Genomic DNA, 19,863 nt, shown 5'->3' with positions numbered 1-19,863 from the left:
GAGATGCTCCTTAGTGGGCCTGACCTAATCAGATGCGCCCTTAAAAGTGACAGGGTTCTTCCTGGCAAAAGAAATTCAAAGGGTAAGAGAGTCAACGTGGGGGAGATTCTCTGTTGCTGGCTTGGAAGATCGAAGGGTCTCTATGGCAAGAAATGCAGGTAGCTTCTAGCAGCTGAGGGCAGCCCTTGGCTTGCAAAGCAAAAGGGACCTCAGTCCTACAAACACAAGGAACTGAATTCTGCCAATGATCTGAATGACCTTGGAAGGGAATTTCCCCCAGAGCCTCCAGAAAACTTAGCCTTGATCTCAGTTTTGTGAGACCCTGAGCAGAAAACTGAGTCACGCAGTGCTGGACTTCTGACCCACAGATTTATGAAGTAATTAATGGGTATTATTTTAAGCTGCAAAGTTTGTGGTTAATTTTAGGCAGCAATAGAAAATGAATATACTTCTCCATGGACTCTAAGATTCCTAAAGTAGGGAGCTTCTCTTGGATCTCCTTAAACTCCTCATCCCCAATAGGACCCAAAACAAAGATGGTCCCTCTTCCTGCTTCCAGTTCCAGTATCTGGGAAAGAGAGGAGGATCCCCACTCCTTATTATGCTACTCACACCCACCAGCTCCCAACTTTCCCATCCTTGGGGGCCCACCAAGGAAACTCTCTGCTTGGCTTTCCATAAACAGCCCAGGAGGGCAGCTCGACCAATCTCTGCTTCCCAGGCCTCAGGGACCTTTGACCAGTTCTATTTTTTAAAAAAATTATTATTTATTTATTTATTTTTGGCTGTGTTGGGTCTTCGTTGCTGCGCACAGGCTTTCTCTAGTTGTGGCGAGCGGGGGCTACTCTTCGTTGTGGTGCGTGGGCTTCTCATTGTGGTGGCTTCTCTTGTTGTGTAGCATGGGCTCTAGGCATGCAGACTTCAGTAGTTGTGGCATGTGGGCTCCAGTAGTTGTGGCTCGCAGGCTCTAGAGCGCAGGCTCAGTAGTTGTGGCGCACAGGCTTAGTTGCTCCGCAGCATGTGGGATCTTCCTGGATCAGGGCTCGAACCCGTGTCCTCTGCATTGGCAGGCAGATTCTGAACCACTGCGCCACCTGGGAAGCCCGACCAGTTCTATTGATCTGGACTCCTGGACAAGTGGTTGGACCAACAGACAGACCCCATGAGGGCTCTGCTGCTCCTGGGGGTCCTGCTGGTGAGCCTGGAGTCAGCGGTTTTGGTGAAGGCTGTGGGAACCAGGAGGGTTGTACTGGGATGGCCCTGGGGGGTCCCTATCACAGCCTTGGCCTCTGCCCATGACCTTTTAGTCTAGGTGATTGGAAGGCCTGTTTGGAAAGACTAGGCAAGCCTATAAGGCCAAAGTAGAGGAGAGAAAGACAGACAGTGCTGGTGGATATGAGGACATGGCCTGCATTACTGGGGGAGGGGGACCTTGAGGAGACAATGAGAGGAGGAAGGAGGGGGTCCAGGCCTTCTGAGGAAATCTCTGCATTTCTGGACTGTGAAAGGAAGCTGTGGACTAGCATGGGATCGGGGCAGGCAACGACTTTCTGGGAAAATTCCCGGCTTTCTTCTCTCTCCCATAGACTCCACCTTGGAAAGCCCCCAAGCAGCATAAGTTCATAGAGAGTGAGCACACAGTGGGTAAGTAGCCTGGGTCCACCTCCTGAGAGACCCTTGAACAGGGATGAGTATGGCAGGGAGTGTGCAGATTGTTAGTCTCTGGCCCTTGGGGTGAGGGGAAGGATCCTGGGCACTCTTCACTCTCATCCCCAGAGTTGTCTGGCTGGCATTCAGACCTGAGAGCCTACTATATGCCAGGTCTTGTGCGCATGGGTGCCGGGGATCCAGAGTGATAGTGAACTATGTGCTCCTTGAGGGCAAGGCTGGGGCTGTATCTGAGTGTCTGGTTCAGTACCTGCCAGTCTTCCTTGGTTTCCCCAGCCTCCCCCTTCCTTTCCTCTCCTCAATACATCTCGCAGGCATCAGTCATGCCACACAGAGGCCAGGGCCCTTGACAGACAAGGAAGGATCAAGAGCAGGGCTCTGGAGCCCAAATGCCTCTGAATCCCAGCTTCATCACTTATGTGCTGGATGGCTCTACACCAATGACTTGACTTCTCCAAGCTTAAATCCCCACCTGTAAAACGAGGCTGGTAATGGTAAAACTCTTAGGGTTGTGGAGAAGGAGAAATGAGTCATTAATCCCAGTGAGGCGCTCAGCCCACAGTTTGGTACATGGTAAATGCTTAAAATATATTGGCTTTTATTATCAAGCTCCCTTTTAGATGGTAGATATCTGCCATCTTCCCCCTGCCATAGCTCCCCATTGCCTGTATTCTTCCAGGCACTAAATATTTACCTAGAATTGTAAACTAGATTGAGCCTGCCCTGGCAAGCCTGCCCTGATGGGATCAGGCCCAGCCCCTTAGCATGACACTGAGGCAATCCTGAGTACCTCACCTCCTCTCCTCAGCACTCCACACCTAGCCAAACTGCTCTCCTCCCTCTAGCCTGACTCAACCTAGCTGCTCTGCCCTTGCCTAATCACCTACTTAGGGTCCTACTCTTCCGTGTCCATTCCATTTGCATCTTAAAGGTCCGTCTCAGACCCCTCTCTCTTCCCTTAATGTCCTGTCCCTGATTTGGCCCTCAGCACAAGCGTCATTGGGCCTCTAATAACAAAATAGCAGCTAATGTACTATGTGCCAGACTCTGTGTAAGTGTTTTATAGACACAATCTCGTTTAAGTTTCACAACACTCCTCTGAAATAGAGTCAATTCTCATTATTCGTGGTAGTCATGTTCTATAAAGTCACCATGAACACTGAATTAGCAAAAACTGAACCATTGCTCCTAGAGGAAATATAGGGTTAGGTTTCTGTTAGCTCTGGTCACAACATTTTCATCAACATATAACCTTGTTTTATGTGTGATTCTGTTTAAAGACACCTTACTTAATATATATTGTTGATTCATTGATATTGAATTCATGGCCAGCAGCACTATAGCTCATGCCTGGACAAAGCTTATCTAACCCACAAGTGTTCTACATAATGTACATCACAGCCCTTTTGCACTTCGGAACACTGGACAGCACTTCAGCACTCTATTTGGGGGCCATTTTCAACAGCAAAATCATGTATCAAAAGCACAAAATTTGAGGGCTTCCCTGGTGGCGCAGTGGTTGGGAGTCCGCCTGCCGATGCAGGGGACACGGGTTCGTGCCCCGGTCCAGGAAGATCCCACATGCTGTGGAGCGGCTGGGCCCGTGAGCCATGGCTGCTGAGCCTGCGCGTCTGCGGCCTGTGCTCCACAATGGGAGAAGCCACAACAGTGAGAGGCCCGCATACCGCAAAAAAAAAAAAAAAAAAGCACAAAATTTGAAAAGCATGGCACTAAATAGAGCATGAAAAGTACACTTGTTGAGAAGTAAGAAGAACTACAGTCCTGCAGCCTGTGGAACAAAAACCACATTCAGAGAAAGATAGATAAGATGAAAAGGCAGAGGGCTATGCACCAGATGAAGGAACAAGACAAACCCCCAGAAGAACAACTAAGTGAAGTGGAGATAGGCAACCTTCCAGAAAAAGAATTCAGGATAATGATAGTGAAGATGATCAAGGACCTCGGAAAAAGAATAGAGGCAAAAATTGAGAAGATACAAGAAATGTTTAATAAAGATCTAGAAGAATTAAAGAACAAACAGAGATGAACAATACAATAACTGAAATGAAAAATACACTAGAAGGAATCAATACCAGAATAAGTGAGGCAAAAGAACAAATAAGTTACCTGGAAGACAGAATGGTGGAATTCACTGCTGCGGAACAGAATAAAGAAAAAGAATGACAAGAAATGAAGACAGCCTAAGAGACCTCTGGGACAACATTAAACGCAACAACATTCACTTTATAGGGGTCCCAGAAGGAGAAGAGAGAGAGAAAGGACCCAAGAAAATATTTGAAGAGATTATAGTCAAAAAATTCCCTAACATGGGAAAGTAAATAGCCACCCAAGTCCAGGGAGGGCAGAGAGTCCCATATGGGATAAACCCAAGGAGAAACACACCAATACACATAGTAATCAAATTGGCAAAAATTAAAGACAAAGAAAAATTATTGAAAGCAGCAAGGGAAAAACGACAAATAACATACAAGGGAACTCCCATAAAGTTAACAGCTGATTTCTCAGCAGAAACTCTACAAGCCAGAAGGGAGTGGCATGACATATTTAAAGTGATGAAAGGGAAGAACCTACAACCATGATTACTCTACCTGGCAAGGATCTCATTCAGATTCGTTGGAGAAATCAAAAGCTTTACAGACAAGCAAAAGCTAAGAGAATTCAGCACCACCAAACCAGCTGTACAACAAATGCTAAAGGAACTTCTGTAAGTGGGAAACACAAGAGAAGAAAAGGACCTACAAAAACAAACCCCAAACAATTAAGAAAGTGGTAATAGGAACATACATATCAATAATTACCTTAAATGTGAATGGATTAAATGCTCCAACCAAAAGACACAGGATTGCTGAACGGATACAAAAACAAGACCCATATATATGCTGTCTACAAGAGACCCACGTCAGACCTAGGGACACATACAGACTGAAAGTGAGGGGATGGAAAAAGATATTCCATGCAAATGGAAATCAAAAGAAAGCTGGAGTAGCAATACTCATATCAGATAAAATAGACTTTAAAATGAAGAATGTTACAAGAGACAAGGAAGGACACTACATAATGATCAAGGGATCAATCTAAGAAGAAGATATAACAATTATAAATATATATGCACCCAACATAGGAGCACCTCAATACATAAGGCAACTGCTAACAGCTATAAAAGAGGAAATCGACAGTAACACAACAATAGTGGGGGACTTTTAACACCTCACTTATACCAGTGGACAGATCATCCAAACGGCAAATTAATAAGGAAACACAAGCTTTAAATGACACAATAGACCAGAGAAATTTAATTGATATTTATAGGACATTCCATCCAAAAACAGCAGATTACACTTTCTTCTCAAGTGTGCACAGAACATTCTCCAGGATAGATCACATCTTGGGTCACAAATCAAGCCTCAGTAAATTTCAGAAAATTGAAATCATATCAAGCATCTTTTCTGACCACAACGTTATGAAATTAGAAATCAATTACAGGGAAAAAAATGTAAAAAACACAAACACATGGAGTCTAAACAGTACGTTACTAAATAACCAAGAGATCACTGAAGAAATCTAAGAGGAAATCAAAAAATACCTAGAGACAAATGACAATGAAAACACGATGATCCAAAACCTATGGGATGTAGCAAAAGCAGTTCTAAGAGGGAAGTTTATAGCAATACAATCCTACCTCAAGAAACAACAGACATCTCAAATAAACAATCTAACCTTACACCTAAAGGAACTAGAGAAAGAAGAACAAACAAAACCCAAAGTTAGTAGAAGGAAAGAAATCATAAAGATCAGAGCAGAAATAAATGAAATAGAAACAAAGAAAACAATAGCAAAGATCAATAAAACTAAAAGCTGGTTTTTTTGAGAAGATAAACAAAATTGATAAACCATTAGCCAGAGTCATCAAGAAAAAGAAGCAGAGGACTGAAATCAATAAAATTAGAAATGAAAAAGAAGTTACAACAGACACCGCAGAAATACAAAGCATCCTAAGAGACTACTATGCCAATGAAAGCAACTCTATGCAACTCTATGCCAATAAAATGGACAACCTGGAAGAAATGGACAAATTCTTAGAAAGGTATAGCCTTTCAAGACTGAACCAGGAAGAAATAGAAAATATGAACAGACTAATCACAAATAATGAAATTGAAACTGTGATTAAAAATCTTCCAGCAAACAAAAGTCCAGGACCAGATGGCTTCACAGGTGAATTCTATCAAACATTTAGAGAAGAGCTAACACCCATCCTTCTCAAACTCTTCCAAACAATTGCAGAGAAAGGAACACTCCCAAACTAATTCTATGAGGCCACCATCACCCTCATACCAAAACCAGACAAAGACACTACAAAAAAAGAAAATTACAGACCAATATCACTCATGAATATAGATGCAAAAATCCTCAACAAAATACTAGCAAACAGAACCCAACAACACATTAAAAGGATCATACACAATGATCAAGTGGGATTTATCCCAGGGATGCAAGGATTCTTCAATATACACAAGTCAATCAGTGTGATACACCATATTAACAAACTGAAGAAGAAAAACCATATGATCATCTCAATAGATGCAGAAAAAGCTTTTGACAAAATTCAACACCCATTTATGATAAAAACTCTCCAGAAAGTGCACATAGAGGGAACCTACCTCAACATAATAAGGCCATATATGACAAACCCACAGCAAACATCATTCTCAATGGTGAAAAACTGAAAGATCAGGAACAAGCAAGGGCAAGGATGTCTACTCTCACCACTATTACAACATAGTTTTGGAAGTCCTAGCCACGTCAGTCAGAGAAGAAAAAGAAATAAAAGGAATACAAATTGGAAAAGAAGAAGTAAAACTGTCATGCAGATGACATGATACTATATACATAGAGAATCCTAAAGATGCCACCAGAAAACTACTAGAGCTAATCAATGAATTTGATAAAGTTGCAGGATATAAAATTAAGGCACAGAAATCTCTTGCATTCCTATACACTAATGATGAAAAATCTGAAAGAGAAATTAAGGAAACACTTCCATTTACCATTGCAACAAAAAGAATAAAATACCTAGGAATAAACCTACCTAGGGAGACAAAAGACCTGTATGCAGAAAACTATAAGAAACTGATGAAAGAAATTAAAGATGATACAAACAGATGGAGAGATATACAATGTTCTTGCATTGGAAGAATCAATATTGTGAAAATGACTATACTACCCAAAGCAATCTACAGTTTCGATGCAATCCCTATCAAATTACCAATGGCATTTTTTACAGAACTAGAACAAAAAATATTGAAATTTGTTTGGAGACAAAAAAGACCCCGAATAGCCAAAGCAGTCTTGAGGGAAAAAAAACGGAGCTGGAGGAATCAGCCTCCCTGACTTCAGACTATACTACAAAGCTACAGTAATCAAGACAATATGGTACTGGCACAAAAACAGAAATATAGATCAATGGAACAGGATAGAAAGCCCAGAGATAAACCCACGCACATATGGTCACCGTATATTTGACAATGGAGGCAAGGATATACAATGGAGAAAAGACAGTCTCTTCAGTAAGTGGTGCTGGGAAAACTGGACAGCTACATGTAAAAGAATGAAATTAGAACATTACCTAACACCATCACAAAAATAAACTCAAAATGGATTAGAGACCTAAATGTAAGACTGGACACTATAAAACTCTTAGAGGAAAACATAGGAAGAACACTCTTTGACATAAATCACAGCAATATCCTTTTTGATCCACCTCCTAGGGTAATGGAGATAAAAACAAAAATAAACAAATGGGACGTAATGAAACTTAAAAGCTTTTGCACAGCAAAGGAAACTACAAACAAGATGAAAAGACAACCCTCAGAATGGGAGAAAATATTTGCAAATGAATCAATGGACAAAGGATTAATCTCCAAAATATATAGACAGCTCATGGAGCTCAATATTAAAAAAACAAACAACCCAATCCAAAAATGGGCAGAAGACCTAAATAGACATCTCTCCAAAGAAGACATACAGATGGCCAAGAAGCACATGAAAAGCTGCTCAACATCATTAATTATTAGAGAAATGCAAATCAAAACTACAGTGAGGTATCACCTCACACCAGTTAGAATGGGCATCATCAGAAAATCTACAAACAACAAATGCTGGAGAGGGTGTGGAGAAAAGGGAACCCTCTTGCACTGTTGATGGGAATGTAAATTGATACAGCCACTATGGAGAACAGTATGGAGTTTCCTTAACAAACTAAAAATAGAATTACCATATGACCCAGCAATCCCACTACTGGGCATATACCCAGAGGAAACCATAATTCAAAAAGACATATGCACCCCAATGTTCATTGCAGCACTATTTACAATAGCCAGGACATGGAAGCAATGTAAATGCCCATCGACAGACGAATGGATAATGATGTGATACATATAAACAATGGAATATTACTCAGCCATAAAAAAGGAATGAAATTGGGTCATTTGTTGAGACGTGGATGGATCTAGAGTCTGTCATACAGAGTGAAGTAAGTCAGAAAGAGAAAAACAAATATCATATATTAACGCATATATGGAACCTAGAAAAATGGTACAGATGAACCAGTTTGCAGGGCAGAAATTGAGACACAGATGTAGAGAACAAACGTATGGACAACAAGGGGGGAAAGTGGCAGGGGTGGTGTGGTGTGATGCATTGGGAGATTGGGATTGACATATATACACTAATATGTATAAAATGGATGAGTTATGAGAACCTGCTGTATAAAAAAATAAATAAAATTTAAAAATTAAAAAAAAAAGACACTTGTTTACAGTAGGAGTTGAAACAAGATGCAGAGCATCACCTTGTTTGACCTCAGCTGGGAATGTGCACTTCAGGTGACTCAAATTTTTCACCGCTCTGTGCATGTCCACAAATAACAGTGAAAGCCCCTTGAGTATTGGTTTGGGGTTACAGATAAATTTTAGCAAGAAGTGCAGATAAGCAAATATAGAATCTGAATGAGGCTCAATTGTACTATTTTTAAAAATTACAATAGCAATATTTTTATTGTAAAAACTTTATAAATTACGGAAATAGAAAAGAAGGAAAAGTCACCCATAATCCACTATCTTCCAAAAACCACTGTTACAAATTTTGGAGATTTCTTTCTAGATTTATTTTTTATGCATATGTAAATATATTTTTACAAAAATAGGACCATACTGACATGCTGGGTTTTTAAAAAAATAAATAAATAAATTTATTTATTTATTTATTTTTGTCGGAGTTGGGTCTTTGTTGCTGTGCGTGGGGTTTATCACTAGTTGCCGCGAGTGGAGGCTACTCTTCCTTGTGGTGCGCAGGCTTCTCATTGCGGTGGCTTCTCTTGTTGCAGAGCACGGGCTCTAGGCATGCGTGCTTCAGTAGTTGTGGCTCACGGGCTGTAGAGCGCAGGCTCAGTAGTTGTGGCGCACAGGCTTAGCTTCTCTGCGGCATGTGGGATCTTCCCGGACCAGGGCTTGAACCCGTGTCCCGGGCATTGGCAGGTGGATTCCTATCCACTGCGCCACCAGGGAATCCCCGTCTCAACCATTTTTAAGTGTACAGTTCAGTGATATTAAGTACACTCGTATTGTTGTGCAATCATTACCACCATCTATCTCCAGAATTCTTTGCATCTTGCAAAACTGAAACCCTTCATCTGTACTATGTATGATTTTTGCCATTTTTAACAGATGAGAAAACTAAGGCTCAGAGTGGTCAAGTGACTTCAACATTCAACAAGTATTTATTAAGTGCCTACTTTGTAGCAAGCACTCTTCTAGGCCTGGAGGCTGCAGATTTGTCTAAAGTCACGCAGTTAGTAGTTGGTGGAGTCAGGAGTCCACCAACTGACTCCAGAAACCCAACTCTTAAGCAGGATGTGGTCTTGAAGGCACAATGATCTTTTCAAAGGTCTATCCTTTTTCCAACCAGACTCTGAGCGGTGGTACCTGGGCAATGGGGCACGGGGAAAGTCATTAAGGAGTGTGTTACCCCTGCAGTTCTCACAGTCACCGGGGAGCCCTGCCACTTCCCCTTCCAGTACCACTGGCAGCTGTATCACAAATTTATCCACAGAGGCTGGTCTGGCCCCGACCCTGGTAAGACTACCCTGGAAGGGTTGGAGCAGGGGTCTGGGGGAGGTGGACTCTGCCCATCCTTCTGTCCAAGGAACCCTGCTTGGAGAGAAGGGGCTGTGATAGGGAACGGCAGCCCAGCCTCTTGGGCAGAGCTAGGAAGCTTCATCTCTTTCTTTCTTTCTTTTTTTATTTATTGAAGTATAGTTGATTTACAATATTGTGTTGGTTTCAGGTGTACAGCAAAATGATTCAGTTATATATATATATATTTTTTCAGATTATTTTCCATTATAAGTTATTAGAAGATATTGGATATAGTTCCCTGTATTATACAGTAAATCCTTGTTGCTTATCTATTTTATGTATAGTAGTGTGTATCTGTTAATCTCATATTCCTAATTTATCACCCCCACCCCCGTTTTGCCCTTTGGTAATTGTAAGTTTGTTTTCTATGTCTGTAAGTCTGTTTCTATTTTGTATATAGATTCATTTGTGTTATTGTTTAGATTCCACATATAAATGCTATCACATAATATTTGTCTTTCTCCATCTGACTTACTTCACTTAGTATGGTATTCCCTAGGTCCACCCATGTTACTGAAAATGGCAATATTTCATTCTTTTTTAATGGCTGAATAATATTCCATTGTGTATATACCACATCTTCTTAAACCAATCATCCACTGATGGGCACTTGGGTCACTTCCATGTCTTAAGCCTTATCTCTGTCTACAGGTGTGCTACCACCCCCAACTTCAAGAAGGATCAGCGATGTGGGCATACTGCCTGGAGCCAAAGAAAGTGAAAGGTGCCACACAACCTTTGGCGTGGCACAGGGCCCTCTCCCCGACCCTAGCTACTCTCCTGGGTATCATCAGATCTAAAACATATGGGACTCTGGGCCCACCTATCTCCTTCCCTCCCAGAGGGAGAAGTTCTAAGAGGGGGTAGCCCCATTTTTCAGGTGGGTAAACTAAGGCTTGGAAATTTGGAGGGCCAAGGTCAAAAGACAAGCAGGTTTGGGTAGGGACTTGGCCCCATCTGTTTGATTCAGGCTCCCCACTCTTTCTCCCCCTGTGTTCATCTCTCAGATCACTGCAGCAAACACAAACCCTGCCAGAAAGGAGGGACCTGTGTGAACATGCCAAATGGCCCACACTGCATCTGTCCAGATCACTTCACTGGGAAGCACTGCCAGAGAGGTAAGGAGATGCTGAGGCCAGGGGAGGGGCTGCTGGGGAACAGGGGCAGCCACGGGCCTACTGAAGAGGTCCTGTGGATTCCCAGAGATTTGGCATGGTCCCACACTCTCCTGAGACTACCCTACCCCTTTGTCCCCAGAGAAGTGCTTTGAGCCCCAGCTTCTTTGGTTCTTCCAGGAGAATGAAATATGGCACAGGCTTGAGCTGGCAGGTGTAGCCAAGTGCCAGTGCAATGGTCCGAATGCCCAGTGCAAGCCACTGGCCAGCCAGGGTGAGTAGATCGGTGGGGAGCTGGCCAGGGAGGAGGGCAGAAGGTGGGAAAGAAAGGCTGGCAGGAGGTCAGGTGGTGTGCCAGCGTAAGAGGGAGCTCTCTGGGTGGGGGGGGGGCGGGGGTCTTTGAGCCTAGGGGTGACTCAACATGCTCCTTCTCCCAGTCTGCCGTACCAACCCATGTCTCAATGGGGGCAGCTGCCTACAGGCGGAGGGCCACCGCCTGTGCAGTTGCCCCACGGGCTACGCTGGACGCTTGTGCGAAGTGGGTGAGTTAGGGTGTCTGGGAAGCAGAAGCCCCGCCCCCACGTGGGAAGGGCTTGCAGAGAGGGAGGAGGGAGAGTGGAGAAGTGGGTGAGAGAGCGGCAGGACACCGTTCCATACCCTAGCTGTAGGGAGCCTTCTCTCTCCCCAGACCACAAGGCGAACTGCTACGGCGTGGCCCGGACTAAGCTCTGGGGTGCACCCTGTCAGCCGTGGGCCTCCGAGGCCACCTACTGGAATGTGACCGCAGAGCAAGCGCTGAACGGGAGACTGGGCGACCACGCCTTCTGCCGGTGCGCGGGTGGGGCAGGGCTGGGCGTCTCTTTCCGCCCCAGGGCCCTCTAGGGCTTCTCAACCGCCCCCACCCTGTGGTTGCAGGAACCAGGACAAAGACACCCGCCCATGGTACTTTGTTTGGAGGGGCGACCGACTAAGCTGGAATTATTGCCGCCTGGCACGGTGCCAGGCCCCAGCCCCGGCGGCGCCCCAAATCCCTCCTCCGGTCCGGATCTCATCTGGGCACCAGTACTTCCCTTTGCCCTCGCTTTTGGCTTTGCAGAAACCTCAGTCCACGACCCAGACCCCGCTTCGACCCCTGACCTCAGGTTGTTGGGAAAAGTTAAGAATCCGAGCAGAGAAAGCACGGGACGAGCTACATTCCAAGATCGTGGGTCTCCCGGCCCTCAGCCTGGGCTTCTCCCACAGGCTGGTGGTGCTCGCCGCCCGAGCAGCGGACTCCCCTGCCCAGCGCGGGCCCGGCGGGCTGTGGACGGTGGCTCCACAAACGGCTGTCCTCGCTGAGCCGCGTCGTCGGGGGACTGGTGGCGCTCCCCGGGGCGCACCCCTACATCGCCGCGCTGTAGCAGGGCCAAAATTTCTGCACCGGCAGCCTCATCGCCCCCTGTTGGGTGCTGACCGCGGCTCACTGCCTGCAGAACCGGCAAGTGCCTGAGCGCTCAGCTCCCGGCCCTGGATCCCTAGCTCCTCTCTCCTGTGCCCAGCTTCTGCGCGACACCTGAACACGTGCCCTACCTCTACGCGTCCCCTACCTCTACGCGTCCCCGCCCACCTTTCCCCTTTCTCCCTTTCAGAGCTCCCCAGGAGGAAGCTGAAACCCAAGAAGGGGCTCGGAAAGAGGGGGGTCCCGCAGGATGCCTGTGGCCGGCTCTGAGCACGCTTCCTTTTCCCGACCCTGCCCCCAGACCTGCGCCAGAGGAGCTGACAGTGGTGCTCGGCCAGGACCGCCATAACCAGAGCTATGAGCAGTGCCAGACGCTGGCCGTGCGCGCCTACCCCCTGCACGAAGCCTTCTCGCGTTATCACCTACCAGCACGACCTGGGTGCGTGGGGGCGCCCCAGCGGGGATCAGGGGAAAGGGTGGGCGGGGCTCGAAGTCCTAGCGTCCCGGTCTCATGCTCCTCCCCGCTTGGGTTAGCTCTGGTGCGCCTGCAGGAGAGCGCTGAAGGCTGCTGCGCGCACCCGTCGCCTTTCGTTCAGCCAGTGTGCCTGCCGAGTAGCGCCGCCCTCCCGGCCGAATCCGAAGCCGCGCTCTGCGAAGTGGCCGGCTGGGGTCACCAGTTAGAAGGTAGGCAGAACCGCTAGGGGCGGGAGGGAAACCTCTGGCCACCGGGGTAGGCAAGAGAAGGCCGCAGGTTTGGTACCGCCAGGGACAGGTGGGGCCGACCTGGTGGGTTGTGAGGACGTGCAGGGCCCTTGTCTCTGCAGTCTGCTTCTCCAAGAGCTTGGTATTCACTGCTGGGGGGCGTCCCCAAATCTGAGGCGTATCGGGAGAATCGCACTTTCTCTTGATTCCCTCTGGGCACAGAGCTGCAAGGGCTACTAGGACGCTGGCCCGCGCTGGAGCAGTAGGTGGGCTGGATGGGGACCAAGGTTTTGAGACACTGGATGGGAAGTGGGGGTGGGGTTCCGAAGCAGTCCTGCTTCCTCCTGGTTCATTCACATAACCGCTCCTCTCTGGCCTCAGTTTTCTCGTCTATGAAATAGTGTTAAAGGCAACTCACTCTCTCTTGGGCTTGTTGCGAGGGAGGCAGGAGATTAGCGGGTTTGGAAGAGCCTGGCGCAGCCAGGTCCATGGCCTGGGCGGAGAGGAGTTGGGAGGGGTGTGAGGAAGGCGCTCTCGGTTCGCAGGGTCAGGGTAATATTCCAGCTTCCTGCAGTAGACTCAGGTGCCGCTCATCCGCCCGGAGCGCTGCTCCGCCCCCGACGTGCACGGAGCCGCCTTCATCCCCCGGCATGCTCTGCGCTGGCTTCCTCGAGGGTGGCACTGACGCGTGCCAGGTGAGCCCTTGGACCCACTTGGTGCCCTCCTCCAACCCGGTCAAGTGCAGACCCCAAGCCAAGGGCGCTGAGCCGCGTGTCCCCCGACCCAGGGTAACTCCAGGGGCCCTCTGGTGTGTGAGGATGAGACCGCAGAGCGCCAGCTCATCCTGCGAGGCATCGTCAGCTGGGGTTCAGGTTGCGGCGACCACCCCATGCCAGGTGTATACACCGACGTGGCCAACTACCTAGCCTGGATCCGGGAGCACACCGCTTCCTGACCGCCCCGGGACTCGTCTTTCCCTCCTGGGCAATTCTGGAATGGAAGTGTGGCTGAGGCGTGATCATGGATAGCAAGGAATGTGTTCCATTCCCCCCAGCGCTGCCAGCCCGGCGCCAGGCATGGCATAGAAATCAGTAAAGTGCTTTTGAAGATGCTTGAAAGGCACAGCTCTTCAGGTGTCCCGTCGGGAAATGCCAAGATAGTATATCGGTGCTCAACTTCTCCACACCCCTTCAGAGAACAGAATCTATTGAGATCTGATGCGAGGTTTACATTCATGTCCAGCTGACATTTACTAAGCCACACTGTGTACCAAACCTGTGCAAGGTGACTCCACATGTATGAAACTCATATTTTAAGTTTATAGAACAGGAGTTCTCAACCTCGACTGTACATCAGAATCACCATGGGGAGCTTTTTGAACCTATGCCCGACATCCACCTCAGGCCAATTAAATCAATATTTCTAGGGAAGGGGGGTGGGTGGGTAGCCATTTGTTTTGTTTTGTTTTTTTACAAACAGAAAAAAGTGAAATGTTTATTTGGCAGAAAACTTTTGAAGTTAATAAAGAAATGACAATAACTGGTACACACATTAATTCAAAATATTTTTACTAAGCACCAAATAGAATAGTTCCTGAACTTTTCACTAAGAACCTCTTTCATTACTGAAAGAATGCCTAAAATGTAATCAATTTAGTTAGGTTTTTAATCAAGAAATCTAAAGCTGCCAATCAGAGCTTCTAATTGGCATGAGATGACCAGGTTAACAACCTTGAAATCAGATAATGTGATTAAAAACAACTTTTAAAAGCTTTGTTTAGGGCTTCCCTGGTGGCGCAGTGGTTGAGAGTCCACCTGCCGCTGCAGGGGACACGGGTTCATGCCCTGGTCCGGGAAGATCCCACATGCCGCGGAGCAGCTGGGCCCGTGAGCCATGGCCGCTGAGCCTGCACGTCTGGAGCCTGTGCTCCGCACTGGGAGAGGCCACAACAGCTAGAGGCCCGCATACCGCAAAAAAAAAAAAAAGCTTTGTTTAACTATATACTCCGAATGAGGGAATTCGTTGCCTCCGGCTGTGTACCATACACACACATACACAAACAAAAATAAGTACTAAGTTATTACATATAAAAGATAATAAATGGTCCCTGCATATTCAGAGGGGAATAATGCCTACTTCTCATGAGGAACAAGGAGACAGATTACTAACTCCAGAGGGAGAACCAAGCAAGGCTGGCAGAAGAGACAAGAAGTCCTGTGTCCTGTGGATACGATGGAGAGGGCCTTTGGAGGCTGCAGAGACCAGGTGGCGTCTAGGCCAGAGGGGAACTTGAGTGGATGTCAAGGCGGGTGGGGCAGGGCCTTCAAGGCTGGAGAAAAAGCGAGCCAAGACACCGAGTCACAGAATTACTGCCTGTTCAAGAGACAGTGCAGCACTTGGTGAGAGAGAAGGGGTGTAATCTAATGAGGGAATGTGAACAACAGAGAAAGGAAAGCCTCATCCAAGGAGACCAGGCACAATGCCGGTCTGTATTTCTCAACAGCAGACCAGGCACAATGCTGGTTTGTATTTCTCAACATCGGTTCAACAGAGAATCTGAGGTGGCCTGTGTGGCTGGCAGAGGGTAAAATATCTTCCCAAACACCGAGTCTCCCATGCACCCTGCAGCCAACCTCCCACCTCGAGGCCCCAGTCCCCTGGAATCAACACCACCCATTAGCAAGAAATTCATTAATGGAAAAATCTGCTCCAAATAGCAGAACAAACAAACAAAACTCAAAACTCAGAGATGATCACAGCAAACTTTAACCCTCATACTTCACCTATGCCCCTATTGAGAGCAGGGTCCGCTCTGTTACTTAAACTGATTATTGTGGAGATGAATATCACTAGCATATCACTGCTCCTACCACCCCCAAAAGTAAATAACACTACACAGAATATAAACTTACCCCAAATAAAAGTCAACATTAACTTAAGGATACTACTGGATTCCTATAGCACTAGGTTACTGCAGTACAATAACAGTTACTACGCTAACCTACGATATTATAATCCTCTTCCAACCTATTTACAAAATATCCTCATTCTGAGGTTCTGGAAGGGTTACATTGTTGCATTAGACTCCTCTTCTTGAGGCAGTTCAAAGTCTTGAAAAACAGCAAATTTACATATTTTTATATACTGCCACTGATGGGTAAATTATCATAAAAGGCCTACAACCGAAATCCTCATCCTTTGATATGCAGATCAGATCATACAAGCTTTTCCCCTCAGATCATACAGAGTCATGTAAAACTGGAAACAGAGAGATTAACACTCATTCAAAAATAAAAATAATAACAAGCAGCAAAAAACAAAAACATAAAAAGGAATCTGTAAATGGCATCACACTAACAGTCTTAAACTTTGCTAAAGACAATATACTTGGTTTACCAAAGCAATAAGCATTTTATAAAGTACTCCAGAAATAACACTTATAAAAATAGGGGGAAAATTTTAGATGACAGCACAAAACTAAAATCATATCCTCTGGCAAAGAGTTCTCCCAAAATGGCATGTCTACAAGAAGTGATGTTTGACAAAACTGTGTTGGCTGACTCAGCCACCAGCTCATGTTCAGGTGGCTTTTCCTCAGGTTTGCTTCATCGGTGAAGGGGTATTTGCAGATGCCTGCTTGAGGTAGGCCAGGGAACCCTGAGGGATGTTGGCTGGCTTTTTGTGCTGCCTGTTGATGTCCTCCAGCACCTGCTGCCAATGTCTCAGTTTTGTTAAGTGCTTCTGGACCAGAGCACACTTCCGCTGTAATTCGTTCCTCAGTTCCGAGACATCCTCTTTGATAACTTGCTCTGGTTTCTGGACAGATAACTGCAATCTTTTTTGGAGGAAAAAACATTCTGTCTGTCTCACAATATCTAGAAATTTCTGGATACACTGATCAACACCAGTTCGAATTTCTTCCTGATCTGTACCATTGACATAATCCTGACTCACCAGAGAAGCAAAGCAGGCCTCGAACAATGACTCCTATTCGTCCACCAAGGTACTGTTAGAAGTTCTCAGAATGCCTGGTATGGCCTGAAGAAGCGAAGCCTAGCCCAAGAACCCCGGTGGGGGTGGCTGCCCGGAGAACATGCCTCCCAGCGGAGCCGCCATTTCTAAAATGGCCTAGCCATTTGTTTTAAAACCTCCCCAGGTGATTCTATCTGCAGCGGAGGTTGAGAACCATGGTTAGAAGTACTTAACATTAAATCAGTGGTGTGGACCCTTAAGGCTGATGGCGTGGAAGACCCTCACCCCTGCCCCAACTGTCACTAGGGCAGCGAGTCTCAAAGTGTGGTTCCTGGACCAGCAGCAGCATTGCCAGGGAACTTGTTAGAAATGCGTATTCTCTGGCTGCATCCCATACTGCAGAATGAGGAACGCTGACTTGGGGCCCAGCAATCTGTTTATCAGCTTTCCAGGAGATTCTGATACTCCTAATGTTTGAGAAACACATTCTGGGAGTTGAATGGTTATCAGGCTGAGAGGTCAGGCAGTTTAGACATGGCACCTTTCTTTTTATTCTTAAACTCGTGTGCTGTGCTTGATGGGCCATTTAAGTGTTCGCTTGTTTGTTTTGAGAGTTATTTTGACTCGTGCGATTCCCTCCTTCAGGCTAACTTTATTTTTTTTTCTGCTTATCACACTTTTATTGTAGAAAATTTGAAAAATATAGGATAAAAGTACGAAGAAATGAAAATCACCTTTATCTTACCATCTAGAAATAACTGCCATTATCTACTAACGTTAGAACTTCATCAGGTGTAAGATATGAACGCCGCCCCACCCGCACCCCATTCTCCAGCGTAGGTATCCGTTCTGTGACCTTGCAGCCATCCCTACGTCACAACCCCGCCCCCCCGAATACGTCACAGTGACCCGGGCGTTCCAGGTGCGCGGCGCAGCAGGACAACCCTCGAAAGTGAGAGGCGAGGGACGCACTCTGAGCCGGAATGGGCGACTGGAAAGGCTACATCAGTGCGGTGCTGGGGGACCAGCGCATCGACGACGTGGCCATCGTGGGCCACTCGGACAATCGCTGCGTGTGGGCATCGCGGCCCGGTGGCCTGCTGGCGGCCATCTCACCGCAGGAGGTGGGTGTACTCACGGGGCCGGACCGGCGCACCTTCCTGCAGGCGGGCCTGAGTGTGGCGGGCCGCCGCTGCTGCGTCATCCGAGACCACCTGCTGGCCGAGGGCGATGGAGTGCTGGACGCGCGCACTAAGGGGAAGGACGGGCGCGCCATCTGCGTGGGCCACACGCCGCGTGCACTCCTCGTGCTCATGGGCCGGCGGGGCGTGCATGGGGGCATTCTCAACAAGACGATGCACGAGCTGATCCATGGGCTGCGCTCGCAGGGCACCTAGCAGGACAGCCAGACAGCGCCAAAATAAAGTCTGACCTGGGCATGGCAGACTCACCCTCCGGTCGTGAGGGGGACGGGGAGGGTTGCAGATGCGGAAAGTACTTTACTAGAAGATCCTTGCAGAAAGGGTATCTGGTGAGGTTGGTATTATGAGTCCAGAGGCTTCCCAGCCTCCTGAGCCCTACATCAGGCCCTCCCATGGGTGCCCTGCCTGTGGCCTAACTCCCTAGGCCAGAGTCCAAGGGCCTTGGTGCCTTCTCAGGGTCCTAAGGATGGCCAACCCGAGGAGGGAGTTCTCAAACCCTCTAACTGAGGCCTGAGCATCCTTTCCCACAAAACTTTCCACAGATCTGTGTGGGACATACTGCAAAGGAAGTCCCGTCCCCACCCTCCCACAACACTCACTAAGTTGGAGGCCAGGGTACTTCTCACCCCCTCCACATGGCAAGAGGAAGCACTAGTGAGGGTTGTGAGTGGGTGATGGTGGGGCTGGTAGCCTGGAGAGCAGCTCTAGGGCTTGCAGGCCCTTGCATCTCCCTGCACATACTTCATAGGGGACAGAGGTGGGGGTGGGGAGGCACATGTTGCAGACCATCACAACTAGGTCTGGGGCCCTACAGCGTTCCTGCCTCCTTGGGGTCCAAAGGCCCTGGATATGTCCCTGGACTAGAGGGAGGAACTTTGGCACCCCCCCACCCCTTGACCCTCCCTCTGCAGGCCTCAGCTCAGGGGGCCCTATGGAGGAGGAGGAATTGAAAAACTTGGGTGGGTTTAAATGAAGGCTGGTTTATTGCCCAAAAGTAGAGGATAAAGGTGGGAGGGAGAGTGGCTAGTTTCTACGCCCTGTGCACTGGGGTCCAGGGCATGACCTCTCTTGCCCATCTCCACCCTGCCTCTCCTTCCCCGAGTGGCCCTGACAGGCCCCCACCTATCACTTGTTTTCTGGAGAACTGATTTTTATCCCAGAGAGAGGGAGGGAGGGAGGCAATGAGGTGGGTGAGCAAGAGGCAGATAGAGACCAGAGGAGGTCAGCCTAATGGGGTTAGCAAAGAGCCTTCCTTACACTTGCCTTAAGGTGGCCCTAGCCGGGGCTCCAGGAAGTTTGAACTGTGGATTGGACTCATTAGGCAGGGCCAGGAGGATTGCTGGGGAGGGCTTGTAGGCTGGCTCCTGCAGGGCACAACAGGCTGTCTTTGGGAGGGGAGATAGTACTGCTGAACCCCAAACCATGGTCTCTCCTCCCCCCTAGATGGAGAGCAAGCAGACTTCCAAGTGCACAATGAGAGTTTCATTTCTTTTTTTTTTTTTTTTTAAATCAAACAGTGTTGGGGAAGAGGGTTGTAACAATGATACAGAAAA

At 47.3% G+C, this 19,863-nt stretch overlaps 1 protein-coding gene and 2 pseudogenes across 1 annotated transcript; 2 read left to right on the top strand and 1 right to left on the bottom strand.

The window, feature by feature from the left end:
- The first annotated feature begins 1,162 nt into the window (after nt 1–1,162).
- On the top strand, nt 1,163–15,067 carry LOC149749861 (coagulation factor XII-like; annotated as a pseudogene).
- On the bottom strand, nt 13,956–17,997 carry LOC149749860 (mediator of RNA polymerase II transcription subunit 28 pseudogene; annotated as a pseudogene).
- On the top strand, nt 17,781–19,229 carry LOC149749859 (profilin-3-like). The gene has a single exon (XM_089909756.1). It carries the CDS (start codon nt 18,092–18,094, stop codon nt 18,503–18,505), a length of 414 nt encoding a protein of 137 aa, XP_089765882.1. The 5' UTR covers nt 17,781–18,091; the 3' UTR covers nt 18,506–19,229.
- Nucleotides 19,230–19,863: the final 634 nt, after the last annotated feature.

The sequence above is a fragment of the Delphinapterus leucas genome, chromosome 3 (genome assembly GCF_059928025.1).
Source record: "Delphinapterus leucas isolate spDelLeu-1000000601 "Yukka" chromosome 3, BTC_Dleu_Yukka2, whole genome shotgun sequence".
Taxonomy (NCBI): domain Eukaryota; kingdom Metazoa; phylum Chordata; class Mammalia; order Artiodactyla; family Monodontidae; genus Delphinapterus; species Delphinapterus leucas.
The sequence above is the reverse complement of the archived record's forward strand: the minus strand, read 5'-3'. Positions and strand labels throughout refer to the sequence as shown.